We start from the raw sequence: 27,708 nt of genomic DNA on the forward strand, positions 1-27,708 counted from the left end.
CCGCGACCCCTTCCCATTACCCCTTCTGTTTCGAGATCGCCCCACGAAGGGCCCCAAACCAAGAACCCCCGTCCAAGGCCTTTGTCTCCAACGCGAGGATTCCACTCGACTCCCGGCACCGACGTGACGCGCGCGGGTCTTCAAGCCCGACGCCAGGGACGCCAGACCCTTACCTCAAGTTCTGCCGTCCCCGCTTCACACAGATTTTGGACGTCCACTGGGTAAAATGCTGGAGACCCCGGAACCGCCATGAACAGCCCCCACCAGGGAGCGGCACTTCCGGCCGCACCCTCTACATCATCAGCCGGCGACGGCGCCGAGTCCCCGCCCCGGCCACGTGGGCCGCCCCGGAGTCACGCGGCGGCCGCACCCAGGCGCGCCCTCCCGCACTGGACGTTCCAATAATGAAAGCGCTAGCGGCTAGTCTCAAAAATCAGTAAAACTTTATTCGCTTCCATTCTTTCGCCATTAACAGAAAATTGGAGAAAGCAAAAATGTTTCGCGTTTACAAAGATAAATGGCCTCTTTACCCAGAGATCAAAACCTCAAACAACGGGGAAGATTAAAGCGCCCTCCCCCACATCCCCTGAGCAGACCCTTGTCATCTTAGACAATGTCTTCAGTCCACTGGCCAGGGACCCTGCATGTGGCCAATTCAAGATGAGGGCCAAGAAATCAGACCAATCCATTCCCGTGATAGAAAGTTGAACAGAAGCTACACCCAGGGTCACGTGCCTGTATTGTACAGGACACAGGAACCAGGCGGCTACTTATAAAAAAAACAAGATTCATTTCAGGCACAACTTTTTTATTTTTTTTTTCCGTTTTGTTTTTTAAATCAGTAAAAGAAACTGGGTCCTAGAAGCTGCAGTGATCTAAGCAGCAGCGAGTTTGTGCATTCGTCCTTTTTGTTGTTTAAATATGTTTAAATTACCACTGCTGGCACACTTCATTTGCATGAAATTCTGCACCATACATACTAATCATAGTAAAGTTATTTACCCCCCCCATCCCAGGAAGAAAAAAAAAAAAACTACTCTGGAAGATAATTTTCACTGAAATCTAACCAAACCTCGTTAAGTGGATTGTGATGAGATTATAAATGATATGAAAAATAACATTTTAACATTTGGCCATCAACTTAGGAAAATGGTTTGCCTATACAAATTTTGTAATTTTTAAAAGGTAATATATTCTACCCTCATATTGTCCTCAGATTTAAAGCATAACGAACAAGAAAGAAATAATGCAACTGAGTGCTAAGGCAGAACATCTTGCCAAAAGTAATGAAGGTAGAGTATATACTAAATATCAAGTGCAGAATTTCATAGGGCCAACAAGATAACAGTCTGTATTTTTCACTTACACAGGCGAAGTGGATTTTGCAATTACCAGTTGCGTTAAATGCACCAAATAAAGCTCCTAAAATTGATACTATAAGGCGCCACCTTAAGTTTTCCCAGGCTGCAACTGTGCATAATTTTAAAATGGTTTCTTAAATTTATTTATTTTTTTAAACATAACACGAGGAAGGTGTTAAAACTGGTGTAATAGCTCAATAGAATACGTATTCCAGATTTTGGGAGGGATGAAGAGGGAGATATTCAGAACCCTTCACCAGAATCCCCCCAACTTGATCATAGTGGGTTAATGATGTGCTTTGTGGATATGGTTAGTCAATGACACCAGCTTGACGGATCTTTCTTTCTGCACCAAATCCCTGTGAGGAAATAAAATTACAGTTAATGACTTGGGTGCATGATAATCTCAGTACATTCATAATACCAAAATAAACTATAAAAGCATTATTTATTATTATTATTTTTGGTAGTGGGGATAGAACCCAGGGACTTTCTATCTCTGGGCTATATTCTGGACCTATTTTATATTTTTTATTTGGAAACAGGATCTCACTAATTTGCTGAGGCTGGCTTCGAATTTATGCAATCCTATTGTCTCAGCCGTTCAGGTACTGGGGATTACATGCGCCATCAAGCCCGGCAAGCATTATTATTATTATTATTATGGCACTGGAGATGGAACCCAGGGGCATTCTACCTCTGAGCTACACCCACAGCCCTATTTTTAATTCTTTGAAACAGGGTCTCACCAAGTTGTAGAGGGCCTCACTAAGTAGCTGAGGCTGGCCGCGAACCTGGATCCGCTTGCTTCAGCCGCCCAAATGAAGGGATTACAAGCATGTGCCACCATGGCCAGCTAAGTAGTATTTTTAATTATCATAACCACTACAATTCTTTCCTAGAAGTGTATCTATTTGTAAGCAATCCTGAACCATTACCTAAACTATGTATAAAATATCAAGGAAAGCTGGGTGTGGTGGCACACATCTGTAATCCCAGGACTGGGGAGGCTGAAACAGGAGGATTGCAGGTTTGAAGCTAGCTTCAACAACTTACAGCTTATTTCAAAATAAAAAAATAAGACAGGGCTGGGACATATCTTGGAGGTAGACTACTCCTGGGTTCAGTCACCAGTAACCCCCTGTACCCCAATAAATATAAATAAATAAATAAATAGGGGTTGAATCAATATATAGGGAATCCTAACTAGTTCGTTATAAGCAATACTGAAATACTTGGTAGGCTGAAATAAGAGGATCACAGGTATGAGGCCAGCCTCAGCAACTTAGTGAGACCATGCTTCAAAATCATAGACAAAAAGAATGGAAGTTGGAAGGTGTAATAACTCATAGATACAATGTACATCCCCTAGAAGTTCAATTCCCAGTACCTAAAAAAAAAAAAAAAAAAAGTAGAGCTGGGGTGTGGTGGCACATTGTAATCCCAGTGCTTGGGAGGCTGAGAGAGGAGGATCGCAGAGGTTCAAACCCAGCCTCAGCTACTTAGTGAGCTCCCAGCAACTTAGTGAGACCCTGTTTCCAAATAAAGTATACAATAGGCCTGGGAGTATAGCCCGGAGGTAGAAAAGCCCGAGTCCCACCCTCAAGTACCACAAAACAACAACAACAACAAAAGAAGCATATGTTGGCCTGTTAGCTGACACCCCACAACCCTTACACTGAACCATACCATTGAGTTATCTGGTCCCCTTGGCTGACGAAGAACCATTAGGCGAGGAGCACTGGCATCATCCAGGCTGATGTTCTTCAAGCGATTGACCAACCGATCAGGTCGTGGAGCTGCAACAGCTTTGGGGCCCTCGCTGTAATAGTCAAAAGATGAGAAGAGTTTTCACTTGCTATGAAGAACGTTAAGTACTTGCAGAGGAGAGTATTTTCTATATGACTACCCAAATGACTTGTTAATGAGGCACACTGCCTCATCAAAAAAGCTAGGAAGACCAAAAAGATGAATTAATTTATATTTTCCCAGCTCAAGTTCTAATTGTGTAGGAGCAGGAAGAATCATTTGGGTGAGGGACAACCCTAGACATGTCTCTGATCAAACTAGTTGCACAGATGCCTAAAAAAAAGGAAGCAGATGTGGAAAACCTTACAAAATAGCCCTCCTATAATAGTATCAAGTATTGAGATTAAAAAATAAAATAGCAGCCAGGTGTGGTGGCGCATGCTTGTAATCCCAGTACTTGGGAGGCTGAGACAGGAGAACTGCATAGGTTTGAACCAGCCTCAGCTACTTAGTGAGGCTCTCAGCAACTTGGTGAGATCCTGTTTCCATATAAAACACAAAATAGGTCTGGGAGTGTAGCCGGAAGGTAGAAAGTCTCTGGGTTCTATCCCTCTGCACCACAAAACAAACAAAAAGAAAAAAATCCCAGCTTATCAGGATAACTAAGGTATTAAAAAGTTAAAATTTTAAGCAGCAAACATCCTAGAAATGACTTGATGAAAGAAAAGGCAGAATAGAACTACAAAATTTTTTTATATTTAAGATATAGCACACATAATGCTAGCATAGCAGAGGGCTCAAGTGCTTCACTGGCCCAGGTCGAGACTGAAGGTCAGACAATGATTAGATGTAGAAAGTATTAAGAAATAAAAAATGGGAGAGAAGGAAAAGCAGGCATGAAAAAGTAAAGAAACATGATAAAGTCGGGCATGGTGATGCACACTTGTTATCCTACCACTTGGGAGACTGAGACAGGAGGATCACGGTTTGCAGACAGCCTCAGCTACTTAGGCCCTTTGCAACTCATTGAGACCCTGTTTCAAAAATAAAGAATAAAAAATAGGACTAGGGGTGTAGCAAGGAGCCAGAATATCCCTGGGTTCCATCCCCAGTACTGCCAAAACAAAACAAAAACAAAAAACAAAAAAAACCCTCAACATGATAAAGGAGATATTACAGAAGAGACAGCACAGGTGGTTATGAATCTATCCACAACAACAACAAAAAACACTCACCAGACTCGCCAAACATTACAGGCACTGCACTTGCCAGTGCGCTGGTTAAGAATCACTGAGAACTCCACCTCATCTCCAGCCTGTAGCTCAATGCCATCCTGAACTTCCTTCACATGGAAAAAGAGCTTCTTGCTATCTCCTACTTCATAGTTAATGAAGCCAAACTGGGGGAAAAAACAAGAACACAGTAGCTAAAAAAGAGGATACACCCAAAGGAAGGAAAGGTACTTTACTTGAATGAAAACCAATACATACCCGTAACAGAAAGGGGTTTTATAAAAACATAATACTGATACTCATTCAGCTGTATGTTTGACACAATTTGAAAGGGAAAAAATATCTTAAAGACCACTGCCATCTGACATATATTAAACTCATCTAAAATGAATAAAGTTGCCTTGTTCCTTCACATATTATGAAATAGATTTTTAATTAAGAAAAGATTATCAAAAAGCCCTTACTTGAACAATATCATTTTGGTCCCTTTACAATCATTCAACTGGGTCTATAGCTATTTCCTATTAGCCATACAAAATGTTACTCTTTGTACTTACGTTAAAAAAGTTTCCTCTGAGAATTTATAAACTTCCCTGAAGTTTTGGTACAAGGACTAATTTTGTTTGCCCTATAATTATTTTCTATATACTTCTAAACATTGTTTGTGGATTCTGCAAAAGAAGCTTTGACTTAAATGTGTAAAATCTTAAAGGCAGGTGTGGTGGCGCATGCTTGTAATCTCAGCATTTGAAAGGTTGAGACAGGAAGATCACCGTTTGCAGGCAGCCTCAGCTACTGAGTGAGAGAGACCCTTTGCAATTCAGTTAAACCCTGTTTCAAAATAAAGAATGAAAAATAGGGCTGAGGTGTAGCTTGGAGGTAGAATGCCCTTGGGCAACATCCCCAGTGCTGCCCCAAACAAAAAAATGTAGTGCTCTTTTGTTTTGAAAAACTTCAATCCAAACTTAATTTCTCCACTACATAGTATTAATTACTGATAATCACTCATTATTTCCTTGGCTTATATATTAACCTTTTTCTCTTAGGGGTTTCTTCTTTTTTTGGTGGTACTGGGATGGAACCCAGGGGCCTTCTACCTCCGGGCTACACTCCCAGACCTATTTTATATTTTATTTGGAAACAAGGTCTTGCTAAGTTGCTGAGAGCCTCACTAAGTAGCTGAGGCTGGCTCTGAACCTGCATGATCCTCCTGTCTCAGCCTCCCAAGCACAGGGATTACAAGCTTGTGCCACCACGCCTGGCAGGGTTTCTTCTTATTTTTATAAACTATCTCAAGTAATTGGAAAAAAAAGTAAAAATAAAAACCAAATGAATGTTGATGGTTCCTTCTTGGCTAAAAAATGTTAAGGTTTTGGTTGCCAACTCCCAGAAGGATCAAATTCTGACTCAGAGCTTACCTGATCTTTCACACTCTCCACTGTGGCCCTACGCAGTGGTGTGATGTTGTAGGCCATTGTCTGTGCATTTTGGCCCAGGACACACAACTGGAACTTGACATTCTCCCCTTTTTGCAGGCAATCCCCTTTGTTCGCCATTCCAACAATGCCAAATGGATACACCTCACCTTTCATATCCCCTGTAAGGAGAATTAAGACAAAGTCTAAATACTAATCATTTCACAACGGTCTTCTGTGGGTGGTCCTAATACTTCTATAAATATAGCTGCCAATGTGTTATGCCCCCCAAAATATTTTAAGGCTTAAATTAAAAGGAACCCTAAATGTTAAATACTAACATGAAAACAAAGGAGAACTTGAACCATCAGTATCAAGTTAGTATACCTTACTAGCTAATGAACACTTCTAATCTACAGTTATGAACTTGTAAAAAAAAACAAAACAAAAAAACAAAACAACAACAAAAAAACTTTTACAATTCATTACCTGAATTTTAAGTACTATGGGTTCCTAATTTATCCATATTACTACCTTCTTCTCCTTCCTCATAATATAAACCAACCAGCCAAAAACATTTTTTTTGGGGGGGGGGCGATACAGGAAATGAAACCCAGGAGCATTCTACCTGTGAGCTATACCTCTAGCCCCTATTTTTTATTCTTTATTTTGAAACAGGGTCCCATTAAGTTGCAAAAGGCCTAGCTTAGGCTGCCCACAAACTCGGATCCTCCTTTCTCAGCCTCCCAAATGCTGGGATTACAAGCGTGCGCCACCACACCTGGCTCAAGACAAAAACATTTCTGCCTTATACTCTACCATGCAGTAAACTATAGACAAATATCAGCACACAATGCAAAATTTACATCCCACCTCCTTTTTTGTTCTGATTCAGACTCCCTTAAACCATAGGCTCCTTTACCAGGGCCCAAAAGTTGGGCATGGTGACACACCCCTGTAATCTTAGTGCTTGGGCAGGCGAGACAAAAGGATTACAGATTCCAGGCCAGCCAGCCTGAGCTACTTTGCTAGATCCATTTTCAAAATAAAGAATAAAAAAATAGGGCTAGGTATAGCTTAGAGGTAGAATGACCCTGGGTTCAGTCTGTCTCTGTGTGTCTGTCTGTCTGTCACACACACACACACACACACACACACACACACACACACACACACCCACCCACCATGGCTCAGAAAGTTTTTTGGGCATGGTACTGGAGATGGAACCAGGAGCATTCTACCTCTGAATTACACTCCCAGCCCTATTTTATTTTGAAACAGGGTTTCGCTAGGTCAATGAGAGTTTCACATGTAAATTTGCTGAGGCTGTCCTCATACATGCCAAACATGCAATCCTCCTGCTGTCTGAGCCACCAAATAATTGGATTCCAATCAGACACTACCATACCCAGATAGAAAAATTTTTCTATCCTAACTATTCAACACTGCTGTTGTAATGAGAAAGGACTCAAAGGCAGTACAAAAATAAACAGTTGCAGTTGTTTCAAGAAAATTTATATTTTAAAAACTGGCCCTATTCCCCATCCCCCATTTCTCTCCTAAAAGAGTCACCAGGAGGCCAGCACAGGATACAAACAGGGAACCAATGAGATCAGCTATTTATCATTTCACCATCCAAATGTGAATTAACAAAGGCCGGGCATGGTGGCTGGCATAGGATTGTAATACCAGTACTTGGAAGGCTGAGACTAAGGATAGCCGGTTCAGGGCCGGCTAATTGGTGAGGCCTTCAGCAAGTTAGTGAAACTGTTTCAAAATAAAAGCTAAAAGATAGGGCTGGAGGAATAGCTCCGAGGTAGAATGTCCTGGGTTCAATCCCCAGTACAAAAGTAAGTAAATAAATTAAAATAAAAAATCCTATGGACCTCATGTAATCAAGGAAGAGGTAACTTTTCCCCAAGACCTGCTCTTCCCTACTTGTATAATCTTAGATTGAAATTTCAAACTCTCAATGTGCTCCACTGTTCTGTAATCCTGTGAGCCTCCTCATCCAGAGTGCCCTCCTGTTTCTATTGCATTTAAGCCCACAGATCATGCAAATTTGGTCATTCTGGTGATAACTATTGGGGCAGGGATATCAGAACTCAGGGAATTCCCCCCCCACCCACCTCCAGGCTATACTCTCAGACCTATTTTTACTTTTATTTGGAAACAGGGTCTCAACTAAGTTGCTGAGAGCCTAAGTAGCTGAGGCTGGCTTCAAACCTGTGCAATCCTCCTGTCTCAGCCTCCCAAGCACAGGGATTACAAGCGTGCACCACCACACCCAGCAGAACTCAGGGAATTCTTAAAAAATGGGGGGGGGGGGGTACAGAAGGTAAAAAATTGGGGGCTATGAGATAAAAAGTAGGATCTCTATGGAACTCTATCTATTAAGAGACAATCTTTTGCAGGAACTAAATCAATTATAAAAGTGAATGGTAGCCGGGCGTGGTGGCACACACTTGTAATCCCAGCATTTGGGAGACTGAGACTGGAGGATTGTGGTTTGCGGACAGCCTCAGCTACTTAGTGAGGCACTCTGTAACTAAGTCAGACACTTTCAAAATAAAGAATAAAAATCAAGGCAAGGGGTGTAGCTCGGACATCAAAAGCCCCTGGGTTTCATACCCAGACCTGCAAAAAAAAAAAAAAAAAAAAAAAAAGTGAATGGTAGCTGGGAGTGATGGCACTCTTTTAATCCCAGCATTCAGGAGGTGGAGACGGGAGATCGTGGTTTGTGGTAGCCCCAGCTACTTAGGGAGGCCCTTGGCAACTCAGTAAGACCATTTAAAAAATAAAGAAACTAAAAAATTGGGCTGGGAGTGTAGCTCAGAGATAAAACGCCCCTGGGTTCCATCCCCAGTACTGGAGGGGGGGGGGAGTGAATGGTTACTAATGTAAATAATGAATAATAGAAAAAAATGTGTTTGATGGCCACAATTTAAATGTGTATTTTTAGTGTAAAGATTTATTTTCAGTTTATCTCAATATAACTCAAGGGCTAGTTATTCATCAGGCATGTGCTCACATAGCAGTCATTTGTTTAAAATTAAATCCAGGTGACCTCTTTTCTAAGGAATATAAAAACCACGCATGAAGGGGGAGGGGGGAGCAAAAGTCTCTTCTCAAGTCAAGGTTTAAGAAACCTAAAAACAACTGCAAAGGCCAGGTGTGGTGGCGCAAGCTCATAATCCCAGTGCTTGGGAGGCTGAGACAGGAGGACCGCATAGGTTCAAAGCCAGCCTCAGCTATTTAGTGAGGCTCTCAACCTAGTGAGACCCTGTTTCCAAATGAAATATAAAGAGGTCTGGGAGTATAGCCTGGAGGCAGAAAAGCCCCTGGGTTCCACTCTCAGTATCACAAAACAAACAAACAAAAAACCAAAACAAACAAAAAACAACGTGCAAACCCAGGGGTATTCTATCTTGGAGCCACACCCCCAGCTCCCCAGGCCCCTTAAAAAAAATTTTTTTTTTTTGCTTTGAAACAGTCTTGTTAGGTTAGTTTCCCCCCCTTTTCTTTCTTTCTTTCTTTTTTTGGTGGGTCTGGGGATGGAACCCAGGGGCATATGACCTCCAAGCTACAACCCCTGCCATATTTTTTATTCTTTATTTTGAAACAGGGTCTCACAAAGTTGTGGAGGGCCTAAGTAGCTAAGGTTGTCCTCGAACTGTGATCCTCCAGTCTGTCTCCTGAATGCTGGGATAACAAGCATGCACTATCATGCCTGGCTCTTGTTAGATTGTTGAGGGCCTCACTAAGTTGCTAAGGAATGCCTCTATTCTGTGCTCTTCCTGTTTCAGCCTCCCACGTACTGAATTACAGACGTGTGGCAGTGCACCTGGCTCATATTTAAAAACTTTAAAGTGCTTGTTGGAAGGTATGACAAATTTCAAACAGCCTGAAAGGGGATATGCTTACCCTCCTCCACGATCTCAATCATTCCTTGGTACTCAATCTGTGTTGGATCAACACCCCTGAGGGGGCGAATGACTTTACCAGAGTAGATGGTAGGATCAGCTTCCTCAGTAATGCCGTTCACTACAAAACAAATGAAGGTAGATCTTTCACATAACAATTTTAACTCTACCCAGAGGAAAGAGGATGTGGAATAGCACAAATGTTAATACCGAGTGGAATGGGTGCCTTCTGTTTTTCAAATGAGACAGGGAACTTGAAGTCAAGTTCTATTTCTAAACAATTGGTGACCTTAAATACTGCTAAACTACCATTATAATCCCTGACTTTTTACTAAATAAACTCAACTTGTTTAAGGAATTATAAGTGTTCATATTTAAGTCTTGTCTTGCTCTCTCTTCCATTTTTGAAATGTCACCATTTGATCAAAGACTTTCCCGGTGTCTGGACTGGAAAACCCAATACTTACAAATAACCCTGATTTACTTATCTTTATTTACTTTTGGTGCTGATCCAGGCACATTCTTTTTTTTTTTTTTTTTTTTTTGTGGTACTGGGGATGGAACCCAGGGGCCTTCTACCTCCAGGCTGCACTCCCAGATTTAATTAATTAATTTATTTATTTTGTGGTACTGGGGGTAGAACCCAGAGGCTTTCTAACTCCGGGCTATACTCCCAGACCTATTTTATATTTTATTTGGAAACAGGGTCTCACTAAGTAGCTGAGGCTGGCTTCGAACCTGTGCGATACTCCTGTCTTAGCCTCCCAAGCGCAGGGATTACAAGCGTGCGCCACCACACCTGGCTTTATTTTATTTTTTATTTGGAAACAGGGTCTCTTAAACCAGCGGAGGCTGGCTTCGAACCTGCATAATCCTCCTGTCTCAGCCTCCCAAGCATGGGGATTACAAGTGTGCACCACCACACCCAGCTCTAATCCAGGCACATTCTATCTCCAAGATATACCTCCAGCCCCTTTTATTTTTTCTTTTGAAACAGAGTTGCATCAAGTTGTTGAGGCTGGCCTTGGACCTGGAATCCTCCTGTCCCAGCCTCTCTCATATTGGGATAATAGGTGTGCACAACCATGCCTGGCTGATTATTTTAAATGTTTTTTCTAAGCATACTATGTACAAATTTTACTCCTCTTGTCTCCCCATATTTTCCACCAAAAAATAAGCTATACAAAAACAGATGTTTGTCTGATTTCCTCCCTTCTCTATACCCAGTGTTCAAAATGTATCATACACCTAGATGTTTATGGAATTGAAATGAATGGTTTCAGTTATCATTTTTCTAGTTCTCACCTAAATAGCCCAAATAACATCAATTTCCTTAATTTCTCATTATTTTTCTTCTCACCAAAAGTCTTCCAGGGGAATGCCTCTCTCCCTAGCCCCATGTAGATTTTTATATATGTTTTTTTTTCCCTTTTTCCCCAGGTCTGGGACTAGAACCCAGAAGCGTTCACCTCCGAGGTACAACCCCTGCCCAATTTTTTATTCATTTTGAAACAGGGTCTCACTGAGTTGCAAAGGGCCTCACTAAGTAGCTGAGGCTGTCCACGATCCAGGATCCTCCAGTCTCAGTCTCCTGAACGCTGGGATTACAAGCGTGCGCTACCACACCCGGATATTTTTTAAAGAAACATTTAAATACAAATTACCTACAATATCTAGAACAATGCCTTCCAAACCTGTGTGTATTAGTTGCCTGAATTTATTAATACAGATTAGGAGGGAAGGCGAGGGAATGGGATGGGAACTGGAGAAGGGCTAGAAGAGTGACGTGTACATGTATGCCTCTACCATCTTGTACTCCAGTAAGATGTATGACTACAATAGTGCCAATGAAAAAAATAAAAACAGATTGCACACCTCCAGGATTTCATAAGGTCTAGGGTGGGGCTTGCTTACATTTCTAACAAGCAGCAGGGTTATATGAACGAACGGAGCTGGCAACCATAACTGAGACTAACAAGTAGTAGAACAACTGGGTCTTATCTTTATCTCCCATCTTATCCCTTGTCTACTGAAAGAATAGCACTTATAAGGTGAAATGACAATTCATTACCTGAGTGAGTTTTGTTTACTTTTTCAGCACTGACTTTATTGCCTTTGCCTTTGGACAAGGTATATTCAACCATATCCCCCAGTTCCAGGCTATCAACATCACCAGAGAACTCACTAAGGGAAAGAAAAAAAATGCCATTTAAATAAGATAGTCTTTAAACATTAACACTACACCAAGTAACTTCTATTTTTTATAACATTTATGGCAGTTACCTATATTGAATACTATTATAAATTCCTTAAATATATTCACTCATTTCATCCTGAGAAACATCCCATAAAGAAGGTACCATTACCCTCAACTTCAAGAAAATGAAACTAAGATACCAAGAAGTTAATTCATTTGATAACAGATAAGTAGTTAAATGGCAGAGCCTGGATTCAAAACTGAGCTCTCTGGTTTTAAGAGCCTATACTCCTATAACCACTATTCTCTATCAAATATACAATGCTCTGATACCAATGCATAAGAGAATATTCATCCATCCATCCATCCATCCATCCATTCACTGAAGGAGAAATGCTTTTATCCTATGTTCAAAGAAAAGCACAGGCTCATGTCTTTTGGGCACAAATTCTCTATAAAGAGGTGAGAATATAACCTCCCATAATTTTACTGAAATAAAATCTGTTATTTAAAAATGTAATTAATCAAAAAATGTCAGCCAATCTTTAGTGGTTTATGACTCAAGCTAAAGATTGGGTAATAGGCCGGGCATGGTGGCGCATGCTTGTAATCCCCGCGCTTGGGAGGCTGAGATAGGAGGATCGCGCAGGTTCGAAGCCAGCCGCCTGCACTGGCTTAGGAGACCCTGTTTCCAAATTAAAAAAATGTAAATATAGGTTTGGGGGTGTAGCCCGGACGTAGAGCTTCCAGGAACCCCAGTACCACCAAAAAAAAAAAAAAAAAAAAAAAAAAAAAGGGTAATAAGCTAAAAGACATTACTCACCTGTAATGGAAAAAGATTTCCTTATCATGATTGGCTGTTTCAATAAACCCAAAATTATCTTTCAGAGTTGCCACATAACCCAAGAGCCTCTTGCTGGAATTACGACCCAAAAGTCGCACACAAGTTGCAATCTGCTGTCCAGGCCTTTGTTTGTCACTAATGCTAAATTCAACCTGTGAAAAATAAGCATGATCATTTATACTACTCAATGGCATGCTTAACTTTGAGAATTAGACCTAAAACTTTTTCAGTAATGCCTTCCGCTTCAGATATCCTTTGTATTTATTCTGATGGGACAGATTTTTCACTAAAACTATTATATAACTTGTTTGATTTTCCACAAAGGAGTAAGCTTTGTCCTCTAATAGTATCTTTTCCAGTCTTACTTTCTCTAAAGGAGGGCTACCTCAAAAACCAGAGATACTAAGGATGAGGAAGTGCTCCCTTCAACAGTATTTACCAAGTATGAAAAAAGATAAATAGCATTACAAACTCTTTAGTATAAACTGTGATGTTTAAATAACTTTTAAAATCAGTATTATTAATTTTATCTTAGCCAATGAACTTAAGCATATCTTATCTAATGCTTAAATAGGGACTCCTCAAAAGATTTTATCAAAAACTTGCCAGACCCTGTTTTAATTGAATGAGCTGCTTTTAAACAGAAAGATGACCATATATTTAACCTTTTAGGTATTAAAAATGTTAGCATATAGCTGGGCATGGTGACACACGCCTGTAATCCCAGTACTTGGGAGGCTGAAACAGGAGGATCACAGGTTCGAAGTCAGCCTCAGCAACTTAGGGAGACTATTTCCAAATAAAAAAGTAAAATAGGGCTGAGGGGGTAGCCCGGAGATAAAAGACCCCTGGGTTCTATTCCCAATACCCCTCCTCCACACACAGTTAGCAAAACTTGATAAAATTTAAATAAACCATCCTTCAAGATCTATGAGTAAGATGACCAATTTCAACCCTCTCTCAAGAAAATTATCTTGCCTTATCTCCTATTTGAGGAGAAGTAGATCCTTCCACATCCTTGGCTTGAAAAGCAATAGTCAGTTTCATCCCACAATCATCGTAAGCAATAATGCCATCTTCAGCCTCCTAAAACAGAGTAAAATACAATGAAAACAGAATCAAGAAAAAAAAAATTAACAACTATAGTTCTTAAAAGAGATTTTTGAGCCCCAAAACTGACAAGAGCCATAGAAATATGTAATTCCAGTGTTTTGCTTATGGTAATGAAGACTGAACCCAGGGGCATTCTTCCTAGAGTTACACCCCTGCAACATTGATTTTTTTATTTTGAAATAGGGTCTTACCTCACTAAATTGCAGAGGTCCTTGACAAGTTGCTGAGGCTGGCCACAAAATCTGTGATCCTCCTGTCTCAGTTTCCCAAGCACTGGGATTATAGATGTACTCTACTAGGCCTGGCTAAATTCTAGGGTTTTTTTTTTTAATTCCCCTTGGCACTGGGGATGGAACCCAGAGGCATTCTATCTCCAAACTATACCCCAACCTGTTTTTATTTATTTGGAAAGAGTCTTACTAAGTTGCTGAGAGTCTTGTTAAGTTGCCAGCGCTGGCTTTGAATTCCGATCCTGTCTCAGGCTCTCAAGTACTGGAAATAAAGGGGTATGCCACTATGCCTATCATAGTTGTCCCCCCCCCCCCCAGTATTGTGGATGGAACCCAGGGGCATTCCACCTCTGAGATACACCTCCATCCCTATTTATTTTTTATACTTTATTTTGAAACAGGATCTCACTTATCACACCCAGTCCAGTTTTAGGTTTTAAAAAGAGTAGTATGTGCTGGGCATGGTGGCACAAGCTTGTAATCTCAGCATTCTGGAGGCCTAGACCAGAGGATCGGGGTTCACAGCCTCAGGTACTTAGCGAGGCCCTTTGCCAAAAATACTAAAAAAGAGGGCTGGGGGTATAGTTTGGAGGTACAATGCCCCTGGGTTCCATCCCCAGTACCACAAAACAAAAACAAAAACAAAAACAAATCATGTGAATTAAAATGAGGTCATATCTTAACACAAGACTGGCTCAATCTGCTGCCATTGGGCTTCCAGTCTTACAAACCTAATTTTCAGATGGATGCAGTGGTTCACTTCTGTAATCTCAGTACTTGGAACCCTGAGATAGGAGGATTGCAGGTTCAGGACAGTCTTTCCAAGTAGTGAGACCCTAAACCTAACAATACCCTGCTTCAAAATAAAAATAAAATAGTTTTGGGAGTATAGCTGAGACGTAGAATGCTCCTGGGTTCAACCCCCAATAGCCCACCCACAAACACAGACACACAAAATCAAACTGGGCATGTTATTTCCATCCAACTGAAAATTAGGTACAGCTTGAAGTTTTAGTATCCTATAAAGAAGCATCTTTAGTTTCCCTATAGAAGAAACTAAAGTATCCTTTTCCATTATCAACTAGCACTGCCAGTACACAGTATTTTGGATAAAATGTCATTCAATGTATTACCAATGCACAAGAATTTAATTTGGTAGAGGATCTGGACAGTTCATACCACTTCTGTAATGTAGTAGGCTGGGAAGGTCTTCAGAAATTAAATAAACCTGACCAAGTACAAAGATAGCACAATGGCTCCTTGGTATCTATTTTATATAGATTATAGGTATAAAAGTACATGATGTTCTGGCATCTCTCTCAAGTATCTTATCTTGTCTCTATGTATAAACTGTTTTTGCGTACTAGGAACGGAACCCAAGGGGATTCTACCTCCAAGCTACACCACCAGCCCTATTTTCTTTTTTCTTTTCTTTTTTTTTTTTGTGGTATTAGGGATGGAACCCAGAGGCCTTCTACCTCCATGCTACAACTCCAGACCTATTTTATATTTTATTTGGAAACAGGGTCTAAGTTGCTGAGAGCCTCATTAAACTGATGAGGCTGGCTTCAAACCTGTAATCCTCCTGTCTCAGTCTCCCAAGTACTGGGATTACAAGTGTGTGCCACCATGCCCAGGTTCTACTGTTTTAAAACAGGGTCTAAGTTGCGGAGGATTTCACTAAGTAGCTGAGGCTGCCTTGGACCTATGAGCCTCCTGTCTCAACCTCCCAAGTACTGGGATTAAAAGTGTGCACCACCACCACACTCTCTCCTTCAGCACAATTTTTAGGTTTTATTTTGAAAGAGAGTCTTGCTAAACTGCTGGAAGTCTATTTGCTGAGGCTGTCCTAAAACCTATAATCTTCTGTCTCCCAAGTACTGGGATTAGTTCACACCTGGCTTCTCATTGACTTTCTGGGTGAGCGTGAGGCATTTTACCTCTGACCCAAACCCTCAGCTCTACTTTTATCCTCATTTTGAAGCAGGGTCTCACCATGTTTCGGAGGGCCTCACTACATGGCTGAGGCTGGCTGTAAACCTTCAATCCTCTGTCTCAGCTTCCCAAGTACTGGGATTACAAGTGTTTACCATCACACCCAGCTCTCATTGACTTTTTTCTTGTGGGTCTGGTGATGGAACCATTCAACCTCTGAGCTACAACCCCTGCCCTATTTTTTTTTTTTTTTTTTTTTGGTGGTACTGGGGTTCCTGGAAACCCTTCTACCTCCATGCTACACTCTCAGACCCATTTTGTATTTTTACTTGGAAACAGGGTCTCTCAAGCCAGCGAGGCTGGCTACGAACCAGCATGATCCTCCTGTGTCTGCCTCCCAAATGCAGGGATTACAAGTGTGTACCACCACGCCCTATTTTTATTATTTATTTTGTAATAGGGTCTCACTAAGTTGCAGAGTGCCTCACTAAGTAGCTGAGGCTGTTCGTGAACCATGATCCTCAGGTCTCAGCCTCCCAAATGCTGGGATTACAAGTGTGTGCCACCACACATGGCTTTACACTGACTTTTAATAGCATATTTTTTATTCTACATAAACTACTTACTTCTATACAAGTCTCTCAATTTGTTATTCACTTGAGAGTAGAAACTACTGTAGATATCTTTGCACCAACTATTTAGTGAACTATTTTTTGTGGTACTAGGCACTAAACCAAGGAGCGTTCTACCTCTAAGTTACACCTCATCCCTATTTTGTTTGTAATATTTTACTCATTTAGGTGTGTGTGTGTGTGTGTGTGTGTGTGTGTGTGTGTGTGTGTGTGTGTGTGTGTTTTCTTGGGGATTGAACCAAGGGGCCATTCTACCTCTGAGCTACACGCCCAGTCCAATTTTATTTTTATTTTGAAAACAGGGTCTCACTGAATCTAGCTAGGTTAATGAGTCTGTTTGCTGAGGCTGTTCTGGAACTTGTAATCTTCCTGCTTCAGCCTTCCAAGTCCTGGGATTACAGGCATGTGCCACCACACCTGCCTCCATTTTATTTTTTATTTTGAAACAGGGTTTCACTAAGTTGTGGAGAGATTCTACTTCACATCTCACTCCCCACAGCAAAGAATTATCCATCCCAAAAATGTGATAATTCTGAGACTAGAAACCTTGCTTTAATTACTTCACTGTTTTATTACAGGGAATTATGGCTGTGTAGTGGCAAATGCCTGTAATCCCAGCTACTGGGGAGGCTGAAGGAGGAAGTTTGAAGCCAGTCTGGGCAACTGAGCAAGACCCAATGACATAAAACAAAACTGAAAGAAACTTAGGCGCAGTGACACATGTCTGTAATCCCAGTATCTGGAAGGCGAACACAGAAGGATTTCAGCTTCCTGGCCAGCCTCAACCACTTAGTAAGAGCCTATTTCAAACTGAAAATGGCTTGGAGCCCACAGTGGCGGTGCATGTGTGTAACACCCCAATATTTGGGAGGCTGAGACAGAAAGACCCCAAAGTTCCAGATGAGCCTTGGCAACTTAGTGAGATCCATGTCAAATTAAAAGTTAAAATAGAGCTGGGGATTGTAGCTCCGAGTTCAATTCCCAGCACCACAAAAATACTTGGGGTATAGTTAAGCAGTAGTCCCTGGAGTTGGGGAATGTGACTTGGTGTTGAGAGTGCTTCTGGGTCCAATCTCCAGAACTCAAGAAGAATCATCATCATTATCATCATTTTAATAATACCAAATAGGAATTCTTAAAGATATTATTAGAGACTCCATTACTATATCCCCATGAGTGAAGCAAATTTTCTTACCTTCTCTTTGCCTTTATTTGGGCTAGTGGTTTTAGGATTGGAAAAAGTGGCTTCTTTCTCTACAGTGCCCAGAAAACGATGATCTGAATGGGAATGGAATGAAACCGTGCCCTTGGGAAGTTTTTTAATCCTAATAGCATGATTTCTTTGGGCAGAGAGCATATCCTACAATTTAAAAGAAAACATAACAAAAAAAATTAACTTTTAACTGACAAAAGAAGCACCAGCACCCTACCCCAAATCCTTTCCTCAACACTACTCACAGGAACCACAGTAAACTCTACTTCATCTGCAATATGGAGCTGGTTCCCATCCAGAATCTCACTGAAGTGGAAGAACATACGAGCATCACGATCCACACATTTGATGAAGCCAAAACCATCTCTCATGGCAGCAATCACACCCTGGAATACAAGAAAACTGTCAATTGTTGTGAAGCTTGGCAAGCAAGACAACATACAAAAGTCTGCAAGCAGTTAAATTCACTAGTAATTTGCACTATTCACAACCCTAATACTGTATCCTCATTTCATTTGTTTACTTAAATACAAACCTTCAATAAAGTAACTTACCTTCAGCAATTTCCCAAGATTCCCCAGATGAGACTCCTTGACAAATATTTATTAGAAAAAGCTATCTGTGAGAGAATGTGTGTGTGTGTGTGTGTGTGTGTGTGTGTGTGTGTGTGTGTGTGTGTACTGGAAATTGAATCCAGGACTGTTACCTCTGAGCTACTCTATTAGCCCTGTTTTACTTTTTAGTTGGAAACAGAAGCTGGTCTCTAGTTGGGAGTGGTGGCACACACTTGGTAATCTGGACAGGAAGATCACAGGATCATAATCAGCCTCAGCAATTTAGCAAAGACTCTTTCAAAATGAAAAAATAAAACAGGGGCAGGGGTATAGTCAAGAGGTAGAATGCTTCTGAGTTTAATCCTGGGTACCACAAAAAAGAGAAGAGAAAGAAAAGAAAAAAACAGTCATTGTTAAGTTGCTAAGGGCCTAGTAAGCTGCTAAGGCTGTGCTCAAACATGTGATTCTCCAGTCCAAGCTTTCCAAATACCAGGATTACATGTGTGCACAAAAACACTTAGCTAAAAGCTATCATGTTTGAATGTAAATAGATATACACAATGTACTTTATAAAAGCTCAAGCCTAGCCAAGTGGAGTGGCACACACTTGTAATCCCAGTATTTGGGAAGCTGAAACAGGAGGATTGCGGTACAGGGCTAGGCTCAGTGGGCACCACACCCTACATGATATTTCAGCAATTATAAAGCGCTTTGAAAAGAGAAAGAAAGGATACTTTATCTTTTTGTAGTAAAGATTTGGGTAGTGACAGAAAATAGGACATTTTAGGAAATTCATCCTCAAGAGAATTGTAATAAATTAATGGGAGCTGACTTTTAAAACTTGTTGATAGTACTGCATGCAGGTTTTTCTGTTTCTCTAACAGCAGTCTAATATTGCTGCATGATATCCCATCTTTCAAAGTGATGTGTGTGTGTGTGTGTGTGTGTGTGTGTGTGTGTGTGTGTGTTACTGGGGATAGAACTCAGGGGCATTCTACCTCTGAGCCACACCCCCAGCCCTATTTGTTTATTTTGAAACAGGGTGTCACTGAGTTGTAAGGACCTCACTAAGTAGCTGAGGCTGGCTGCGAACCTGATCTTCCTGTCTCAGCCTCCCAAATGCTGGGATTACAAGCGCGCGCCCCACGCCCTGCCATCTTTCAAAGTGATTTATTTCACTGGCTAGAAACATCTCTATGCTCTTTTATCATACAGAATGAGATACTTCAGTGAGGCCCTGTGCAACTTAGATCCTGTTTCAAAATTTAAAAATAAAAAATGCCGGGCGTGGTGGCGCACGCTTGTAATCCCCGCGCTTGGGAAGAGGAGACAGGAGGACCGCGCAGGTTCGAAGCCAGCCGCGCGCGCTGGCTTAGGAGACCCTGTTTCCAAAATGAAAATGTAAAAATAGGTCTGGGAGTGTAGCCCGGAGGTAGAAGGGCTTCCAGGAACCCCAGTACCACCAAAAAAAAAAAATAATAATAATAATAATAATAATAAATAAAATAAAATAAATAAAATAAAAAAATAAAAATAAAAATAGGCTGGAGGTGTAGCTTGCAGGTAGAATGCTCCTGGGTTCTATCCCCAGTGCCACAGGGGTGGGGTGGGGGTGGCGCGCTTTCTCATGTTTTTTTTCCTTCTTACTAAATTACCAGTTCTGTGAGGGAACTGTATTGGAGTGCCTATAAATGGTAGAAAAATATTTACTTAAACAATGAACATCAATTATTTTCAACTTGCCCATATTTACATATTGCATAATTACAGCAGAAGTTACACTGGGAATTGAACCCAAGTTTTTGCTTAATCTAATATTTAATAAATATCAGCAATTCAAGGCTACATTCCAAAAATATACATAAATAAATAAAAATTGAAATAGTTTGGGCCTGAATTTTCTCCTTTCTTTCCATTTAAGAATCAGAGAACAATGGGCATGCTGTCACATGCTTGTAATTCCAGTACTTGAGAGGCTGAGAAAGAAGGATCACAGGTTCGTGGCCAGCCTCAACAGCTGAGTGAGGCCCTGCTTCACAATAAAGAATAAAAAGTAGAGCTAGGGGTGTAGCTCAGAGGTAGAATGACCTTGGGTTCAATTCCGAGTTCTGGGTGTAGGGGGAAATCAAGAGAATCTGGGAGTGGTGGCACACAATTAAAATCCCAGTACTTGGAAGGCTGAGGAAGAAGGAATGCAGACTTGAGGACTGCCTCTGCCTCAGCAAGTAGGGAGACTCTCATCAATCTAACAAGAACCTGTTTCAAAATATAAACAGGAAAGGCATGGTGGTGCACTCCTGTAATCCTAGTACCAGGGAGGCTGAGATGGGAGGATCGCAGGTTCAAACACAGCTTCCCGAAATAGTCTCATCAACCTAGCAAGACCCTGTTTCAAAATAAAAATAAAATTGGGCTGGAAATACAGCTTGGAATTAGAATGCATCTGAGTTCATCCCCCAGTACCCCCTCAAAATAAAACATGGCTGGGGGTGTAGCTTGGAAGATAGAATGCTCCTGGGCTCAATCTCCAGTAACCCCCCCTCCCAGAATCAGAGAATCAATGGTTCTCACTATATTTTAGCAACTGTCCTGTCAAAATTTCCATTCTGAAATGGTGTGGTGGTCCATGCCTATAATTCTAATACTTGGGAGGCTGACAGAGGAGGATTACAGACAGGTTCAAGGCCACCCTCAACAACTTAAGTGAGACCCTGTTCAAAAAACAAACAAAAGAGAAAAACACAGGGCTGGGAGGGGTAGCTCAGAAGTAGAATGCCCCTGTATCCCCCCCTAACAGATTCACAAAATTTCTATTTTAGAATTTTTTCAAAGACAACTGGCAAACAGACATCAAATCCAGACTAACTCAAATGTCTATAGTTCTTACAACATGGCCATTAACTTAGAAGAACTTTTAATAGTACAAACTTGAGTATAACATTAGTCCCTCCATTTCAGAGATTCAATACTGAACACTTACCATTTCTCTGGCTTCATTAGTAAACTGAAATGTATTTGATAGAACTTCTATGTTGGTTGCTCGTTCTAATTTGTCACGTCGGTCTGTTGAAATATTAAACCTAACATGGTCACCTTCCAGTAGAGTCACCTTGGATTTTGTATCTTTGTCTCCAAATGGAAGTTCTTTAGGAATCACAAAGTCAACTTTGATTCGTCCTGGCAATGGGTCATTCTGATGAGAAGGAAAAACGATTTTAGCTGGAGATTTCTCATCCTTCCTAGTTCTAAGTCAAACAAGAAGAACACACAGCAAACCCATGTTATTTATAATATAGTACCCTGGAGGGAGAAAAGGTGTCGACAATGTAAGTCCAGTTTCATTTGAAAGCTTCATGTTCTATGATCATAAGATATAATCATAAATCAAAACATTGCAGTTAAGACCCCACATTCTGATACCAAGAGATTCTACATAGGAAAAAGCATTTAGTCCTTTGTATTTCACGTTTCCTCAGCTATAACATCACCATAAAAGAAACAAATGGAGACTGGGGATTGGAGAGAAGGAAACGAATGTACACTCAAACTGCAGCCCAACTCAGTAAGATTTTTCTTTCCCAAATTAACCAGCATTTCTTATATATTAATGTTCCTCACTTGGCTTAATAAAGTATTGAGAGATGCTTATGTTCATCTATCACAAGTTTCAATTATATTATTCAACTGGAATAACATTTAAGTGTAGCACACCATTTTATTCTATTACTGATGGAGCAAAAATAGACTTATCTGGAAGAAAAAAGAAAAAAAAAAAAAAGGACATGTACCTGGTTTTTACTGGGTACTTTTGGAATAACTTTGGTTACAGTTCCTTCAAAATGTTCAATGCTGATATCTTCAAAAATGACTGTTCCTTGAGGCAATAGTCTGACATCGGTTGCAACTTCTTTACCCTAAAGGAGAAGGGATTGTATCAAGTGAATTATGTAATTAAAAAAAAGGTAATCCAATATTAATCTTAAAAGACCAAAGATGAAATTAGTCAACTATCTTACATTTCTGTCCTTGATTGTGAATTCCACATCATCTCCAGGCTGTAAGGTTTCTAGGTCACCTTTAAATTCACTATAGTGAAAGAATATCTCTTTTACAACATCACCTCTTTCAATAAAGCCAAATGCCTCCTAAAGCAAAACAAAGAACATTATTATAACTCACTGGCTGGATATGTTGGCACATGCTTAATCCCAATACTAGGAAGGTAGAAACAGGAGAACAGGTTTGAAGCCAGCTTCAGCAACTTAATGAGACCTTGTTTCGAAAATAAAAAATAAGCCGGGCATGGTGGCACACACTTGTAATTCCAGAATTTGGGACGTAGAGAAAGGAGGATCGTGGTTCGCAGACACCCGTAGCTACTTAGCAAGGCCTTTGCAAATTTTGAAACAGTAAGACCCTGTTTCAAAAGTTAAAAAAAGACTAAAAAATAGGGCTGAGGGTGTAGCTAGGAGGTAAAATGCCCCAGGTTTTATCCCTAGTACTGCAAAAATAAACTAAAATAAAATTGGGCTGGAGATATAGCTAAGAGGTAGAATAACTCTGAATTCAATCCCCAGTCCACAAGGAAAAAAAAAAAAAAACCCTCATTTATACAAATTTGTAATTATAAGATGAATAAGCCTTTTCAGAAATATACTGTAATCAAAACAATGTAACTTAGGAAAGTCTAATATCAGCATGATCAATGAAAGTACCAAAGTAAAGAAAGAACTGAACTAGCAACCAAAGAACCTTGAAAGCAGAGCATGGTGGCCCTTGCTTGTAATCCCAGTACTTGGGAGGCTGAGACAGGATGATCACCTGTTCGCGGCCAGCCTCAAACAAATAGTGAGGCCCTCCACAACTTGGATCTGTTTCAGAATAAATTAAAAAATAGGGCTGGGAATGTATCTCAGAGGTAGAATGCCCGTGGGGGTTTCAATTGCCAGTTTCCCCCTAAACAAACAAACAAATGAACCTTATTAGTTTTGAGGTTAACAGTGAAATATTTTGGGGGGGGGTGAAGACAGAAGAAAAAAAACAGGCTTGGATTTGAAGTACAAAGATGAGGTAATAAAAACAGTCAAAAATTGGAAATTTGTTAATATTTACCTTCATGGCACAGACCACTCCCTGACAGCGAGCTTGTTTCTTTTTCAACAGCATAATGTTCCGAGCACTTACAGCACCAGTACTAGAAAACAATGGGGAATCAAAGAGGGGTCAGAAATGCAATGGCTCAGTAAAATATGATTAGTCTAAAAAAGCAAACTAGTTTTCTAGTGCTTCAAAAATTCTATGTCTTCAATTGGGTGTGGTGGCGAACACTTATAATCCCAGCGCTTGGGAGGCTGAGACAGGAGGATCACAGAGGTTCAAAGTCAGCCTCAGCTACTTAGTAAGGCTCTCAGCAGCTTAGTGAGACCCTGTTTCCAAATAAAGTATAAAATAGGTCTGGGAGTATAGCTCGGAGGTAGAAAAGCCCCTGGGTTCCACCCCCAGTACCATAAATTAAAAAAATATATATATGTCTTCATTAACAACAAATATAATAGCTGTAAGGTTTATAAGCCGGGCATGGTAGCGCATGCTTATAATCTCAGTACTTGGGAGGCTGAAACAGGAGGATTGCAGGTTTGCATCCAGCCCCAGCAACTTATGCAACCTTGTTTCAAAATAAAGAAAGTAAGGCTTGGGGTGTAGCTCAGATGTAGAAAGCCAGAGTTCAATCTCCAGTACCACAAAAAGTAAAAAAAGATGTATGGTTTATGGCATCTGATTCTTTTTTCTATGGCTTTATACAGAGGACTTTTGCAAAATCCCCTAGTTTCTAAATTTGGCATACATATAAATGTGGATAGTTTTTTTCTTGGACTATTTAAAAAAATTGCTTTACAAACTTATACTTGGGCATGTTTGTTTTACTCTGCTTTACAATTCCAAAAAAAGGTCTGAAATAAAAATACAAATTGAGCCAGGCATGTTAGTGTACACCTACCATCTCAGTGCTTGGAAAGCTGAGATGAGGATCGTGGATTCGAGGACAGCCTCCACAAGTAGAGACTCTCATCAACCTAGTGAGACCATTTCAAAATAAAAATAAAATCTGGTTGGGAGCATAGCTTGGAGGCAGAATATCCCTGGGGTTCAATCACCAATAGCAAATAAATAAATAAGCATACAAACTGAAAGTCACAAAAGATGGGGAACATTAAAGTTTTAGAAACATTACTGAACAAATATCTGAGTATTACATGCTCAACTTACATACCAATGATAAATAAATGAGACTGTCTGTTATCAATGAGTGCTAAAGTTAGTAAACATCTATCCATTCATTCAGTTTTCTGGTGTTGGGGAATGAATCCGGGGGAACTCTACTACCAATCTATATCATTAGCCCTTTTATATTTTATTTTGAGCCAGGATTTCGCTAAGTTGTCAACACCTACCTCATACTTGTAATGCTCCTACCACAGCTTCCTGAGTACCCAGGATTACAGGCATTTATCACCATACCTGGAGTACTAATTATTTTTTATTAAACAGTCATAAAATAAAATTAGTATAGGTAGGATTTTAGGAGAATTTTTCTGCTCTTTTAAAAATTACATTCAAGCCAGGCTGGTAGTACATGCTTGTAATTTCAGCATTTGTGAGGCTGAGATGGGAGGATCACGATTTGTGGACAGTCTCAGCTACTTAGTAAAGCCCTTTACAACTCAGTGAGACCCTTTTTCAAAATAAAGAATTAAAAATAGGGCTGGGAGTATAGCTCAGAGGTAGAATGTCCCAGAGTTCCATCCCCAGTACTGCAAAAACAAAACCAAAAAACCAAACAAACAAACAAAAACAGACATTCACTCCCATTGGAGAAATTAATCCAGTTAGACAGATGTTGCTATACTCTCCCCATATTTGAATGGCAGCAATATAAATTTGTTGAAAAATAGCATAGTTTATACAAAATACAACAGCATTGTTGATGTAGCTATTTTAAGAACTATAGAATGAGTAATTATTTTCCCTAATTCTTCATGAACAAATGTTAACCCAATTGTCCCTTTTATTTTAAATATTTAGCAGAAAAATGACCAAAAAATTCCTACTTGCTTTTGTAATTGTATTGCAGTGATTTAAATGTCTGCTACTTAAAAGCCAGAAAGGTTACTTTGTGAGAATTTATCCTTCATTTCATGGATAAAAGAATCTATGTATTTAGAAGTGCTTGGCACATACAAAAACTTAATAAAAAAAAAAATGCTCCTTTAGCAGTTTTCTCCTCAAACTCAAGCCTTATTACCCTGATTTGCTACTGTAGATTAAATTGAGGCCTTAGACAAGAACTAGTAACACTTGTACCCACAACTCAATTTGCTCAATTTGATTCCTTCTAGCCTCATCACAGGTATAATTCAAGGCAATTCATTCTGCACATATTCTTTTTCTTTTTTTGGGTGATACTGGAGTTCCTGAAAGCCCTTCTACCTATGGGCTACACTCCCAGGCCTATTTTATACTTTTTTATTTTTGGAAACAAGGTCCCTTAAGCCAGCACAGCTGGCTTCAAACCTGTGTGATCCTCCTGTCTCCGCCTCCCAAGCGTGGGGATAACAAGCGTGCGCCACCAAAACTGGCCTTGCGCATATTCTTGATTTTTTCCTTTCCTATGATGTTGAAAAGTGTACTCTTAGAACTATCTCCAACTTCCATTTTTTATTTTCCTTTTTTGCCTTTTTTTCATCCTAAAATAAAAGTTATCCTGGGACTTTCTTAACTACATTTTCCTTAACTGTTTATGCTAATGAATTCTGCAACTATATTTTCTGCCCATTAAGCTTTCCAAGTCTCAGATGCTATACATACATCTGTAAATTTGATGTTCCCACTTTAAATTCTTTTCCTTTTTGGTAGTACTAGGGATGAAGCCCAGAGTCGTGCTACCTCTGAACTACACCCCCAGCTATTTTTTTTTTAATTCTTCATTTTGAAACAGGGTCTCACCAAGTTGCAGAGGGCCCAAATAGCTGAGGCTGGCCTTGAACTTGTCAGCCTCCCAAGTACTGGGATTATACCAGTATGTGCCACCACACCAGACTCCACTGTAAATTCTATTCTTTTTTGGACGTACTGGAGATTGAGTACAGGGGCATTCTACCTGGGAGCTCCACCCCCAGTTTTTATTCTTTATTTTGAAACAGGGTCTAAGTTACAAAGGGCCTCACTAAGTAGCTGAGAGTGGCCACAAACTTGCGATCCTCCTGTCTTCAACCTCTCAAGTACCAGGATTATTAATACGCACCACTACGCCAGGCTCCACTTTAAATTCGATCAAACTAAGTATATTTCTTCTACTCTTACGTATTTTTCTCTTACATCTCTATTTGGTCTACTATCTGCCCAGCAGGCCAGGCCAAAAGAAGAGCATTTAGAACAGCTCTTAATTCCAATTACACTTTATCTAATCAATTAATAATTTTGGGTTTTATCTTCCAAATGATCTCTGACTTTTCCACCCTATAGCAGTCTACCACCAAGCTACACCCCCAGCCCTATTTTATTTTGAAACATGGTCTAAGTTTCTGAGGCTGGCCCTGAACCTGTGATTTTACTCTCTTAAGCCTCTCAAATGCTGGGATTACAAGCATGTACCACCATGCCTGACTTTCTTTTTTTTTGCGGTACAGGGGATTGAACCCAGGGGCATTCTACCTCTGAGCTACACCCCCAGCCCAATTTTTTTCTTTTTTTGAAACAAGGTCTCACTAAGTTGCAGAGGGCCTAAGTAGCTGAGGTTGTCCACAAATCTGTGATACCCCTCTCAGCATCCCCAGTACTATTTTTCTTTTCTTTTTTAAAAAAAATTTTGTTACCAAATTTAACACAGAGACATTCTATCTCCAAGCTAAACACCCAGCCATTCATTCATTTATTTATTTATTTATTTATTTATTTATTTATTTATTTATTTATTTATTTGTGGTACTGGGGGTGGAACCCAGAGGCTTTCTACTTCTGGGTTATACTCCCAGACCTTTTTTTTTTATTATATTTTATTTGGAAACAGGGTCTCACTAAGTTGCTGAAAGCCTCACTAAGTAGCTGAGACTGGCTTTGAACCTGCGTGATCCTCCTGTCTCAGCCTCCCAAATGCAGGGATTACAAGCGTGCGCCACCACGCCCGGCTCAGCCCTTTTTATTTTGAAACATGGTCTCACTAAATTGCTGAGGCTAGCCATGAACATGTAATAGAACTCTCTCAAAATCTCAAGTACTGGGATTATAGGCATGTGTCACCACATCTCTACAA

At 40.3% G+C, this 27,708-nt stretch overlaps 1 protein-coding gene across 2 annotated transcripts in view; it reads right to left on the reverse strand.

Annotated features, from left to right (window-relative positions):
- Positions 1 to 1,672: 1,672 nt before the first annotated feature.
- CSDE1 (cold shock domain containing E1) overlaps positions 1,673 to 27,708 on the reverse strand; it is a gene marked incomplete at both ends in the record, with an annotated part of 30,081 nt that continues 4,045 nt past the window's right edge. For both annotated transcript variants that reach the window (XM_080691128.1, XM_080691127.1), the window contains 14 exons: positions 1,673 to 1,720; positions 3,051 to 3,183; positions 4,346 to 4,509; positions 5,761 to 5,939; positions 9,682 to 9,801; positions 11,752 to 11,864; positions 12,701 to 12,873; positions 13,700 to 13,807; positions 17,827 to 17,991; positions 18,090 to 18,230; positions 21,379 to 21,591; positions 22,187 to 22,312; positions 22,415 to 22,543; positions 23,511 to 23,592. In XM_080691128.1, coding sequence (XP_080547254.1) covers positions 1,673 to 1,720; positions 3,051 to 3,183; positions 4,346 to 4,509; positions 5,761 to 5,939; positions 9,682 to 9,801; positions 11,752 to 11,864; positions 12,701 to 12,873; positions 13,700 to 13,807; positions 17,827 to 17,991; positions 18,090 to 18,230; positions 21,379 to 21,591; positions 22,187 to 22,312; positions 22,415 to 22,543; positions 23,511 to 23,592 — 1,894 coding nt within the window. The remainder of the gene's footprint in view (positions 1,721 to 3,050; positions 3,184 to 4,345; positions 4,510 to 5,760; positions 5,940 to 9,681; positions 9,802 to 11,751; positions 11,865 to 12,700; positions 12,874 to 13,699; positions 13,808 to 17,826; positions 17,992 to 18,089; positions 18,231 to 21,378; positions 21,592 to 22,186; positions 22,313 to 22,414; positions 22,544 to 23,510; positions 23,593 to 27,708) is intronic.

Source organism: Muscardinus avellanarius (assembly GCF_963383645.1).
Source record: "Muscardinus avellanarius genome assembly, chromosome: 3".
NCBI lineage: Eukaryota > Metazoa > Chordata > Mammalia > Rodentia > Gliridae > Muscardinus > Muscardinus avellanarius.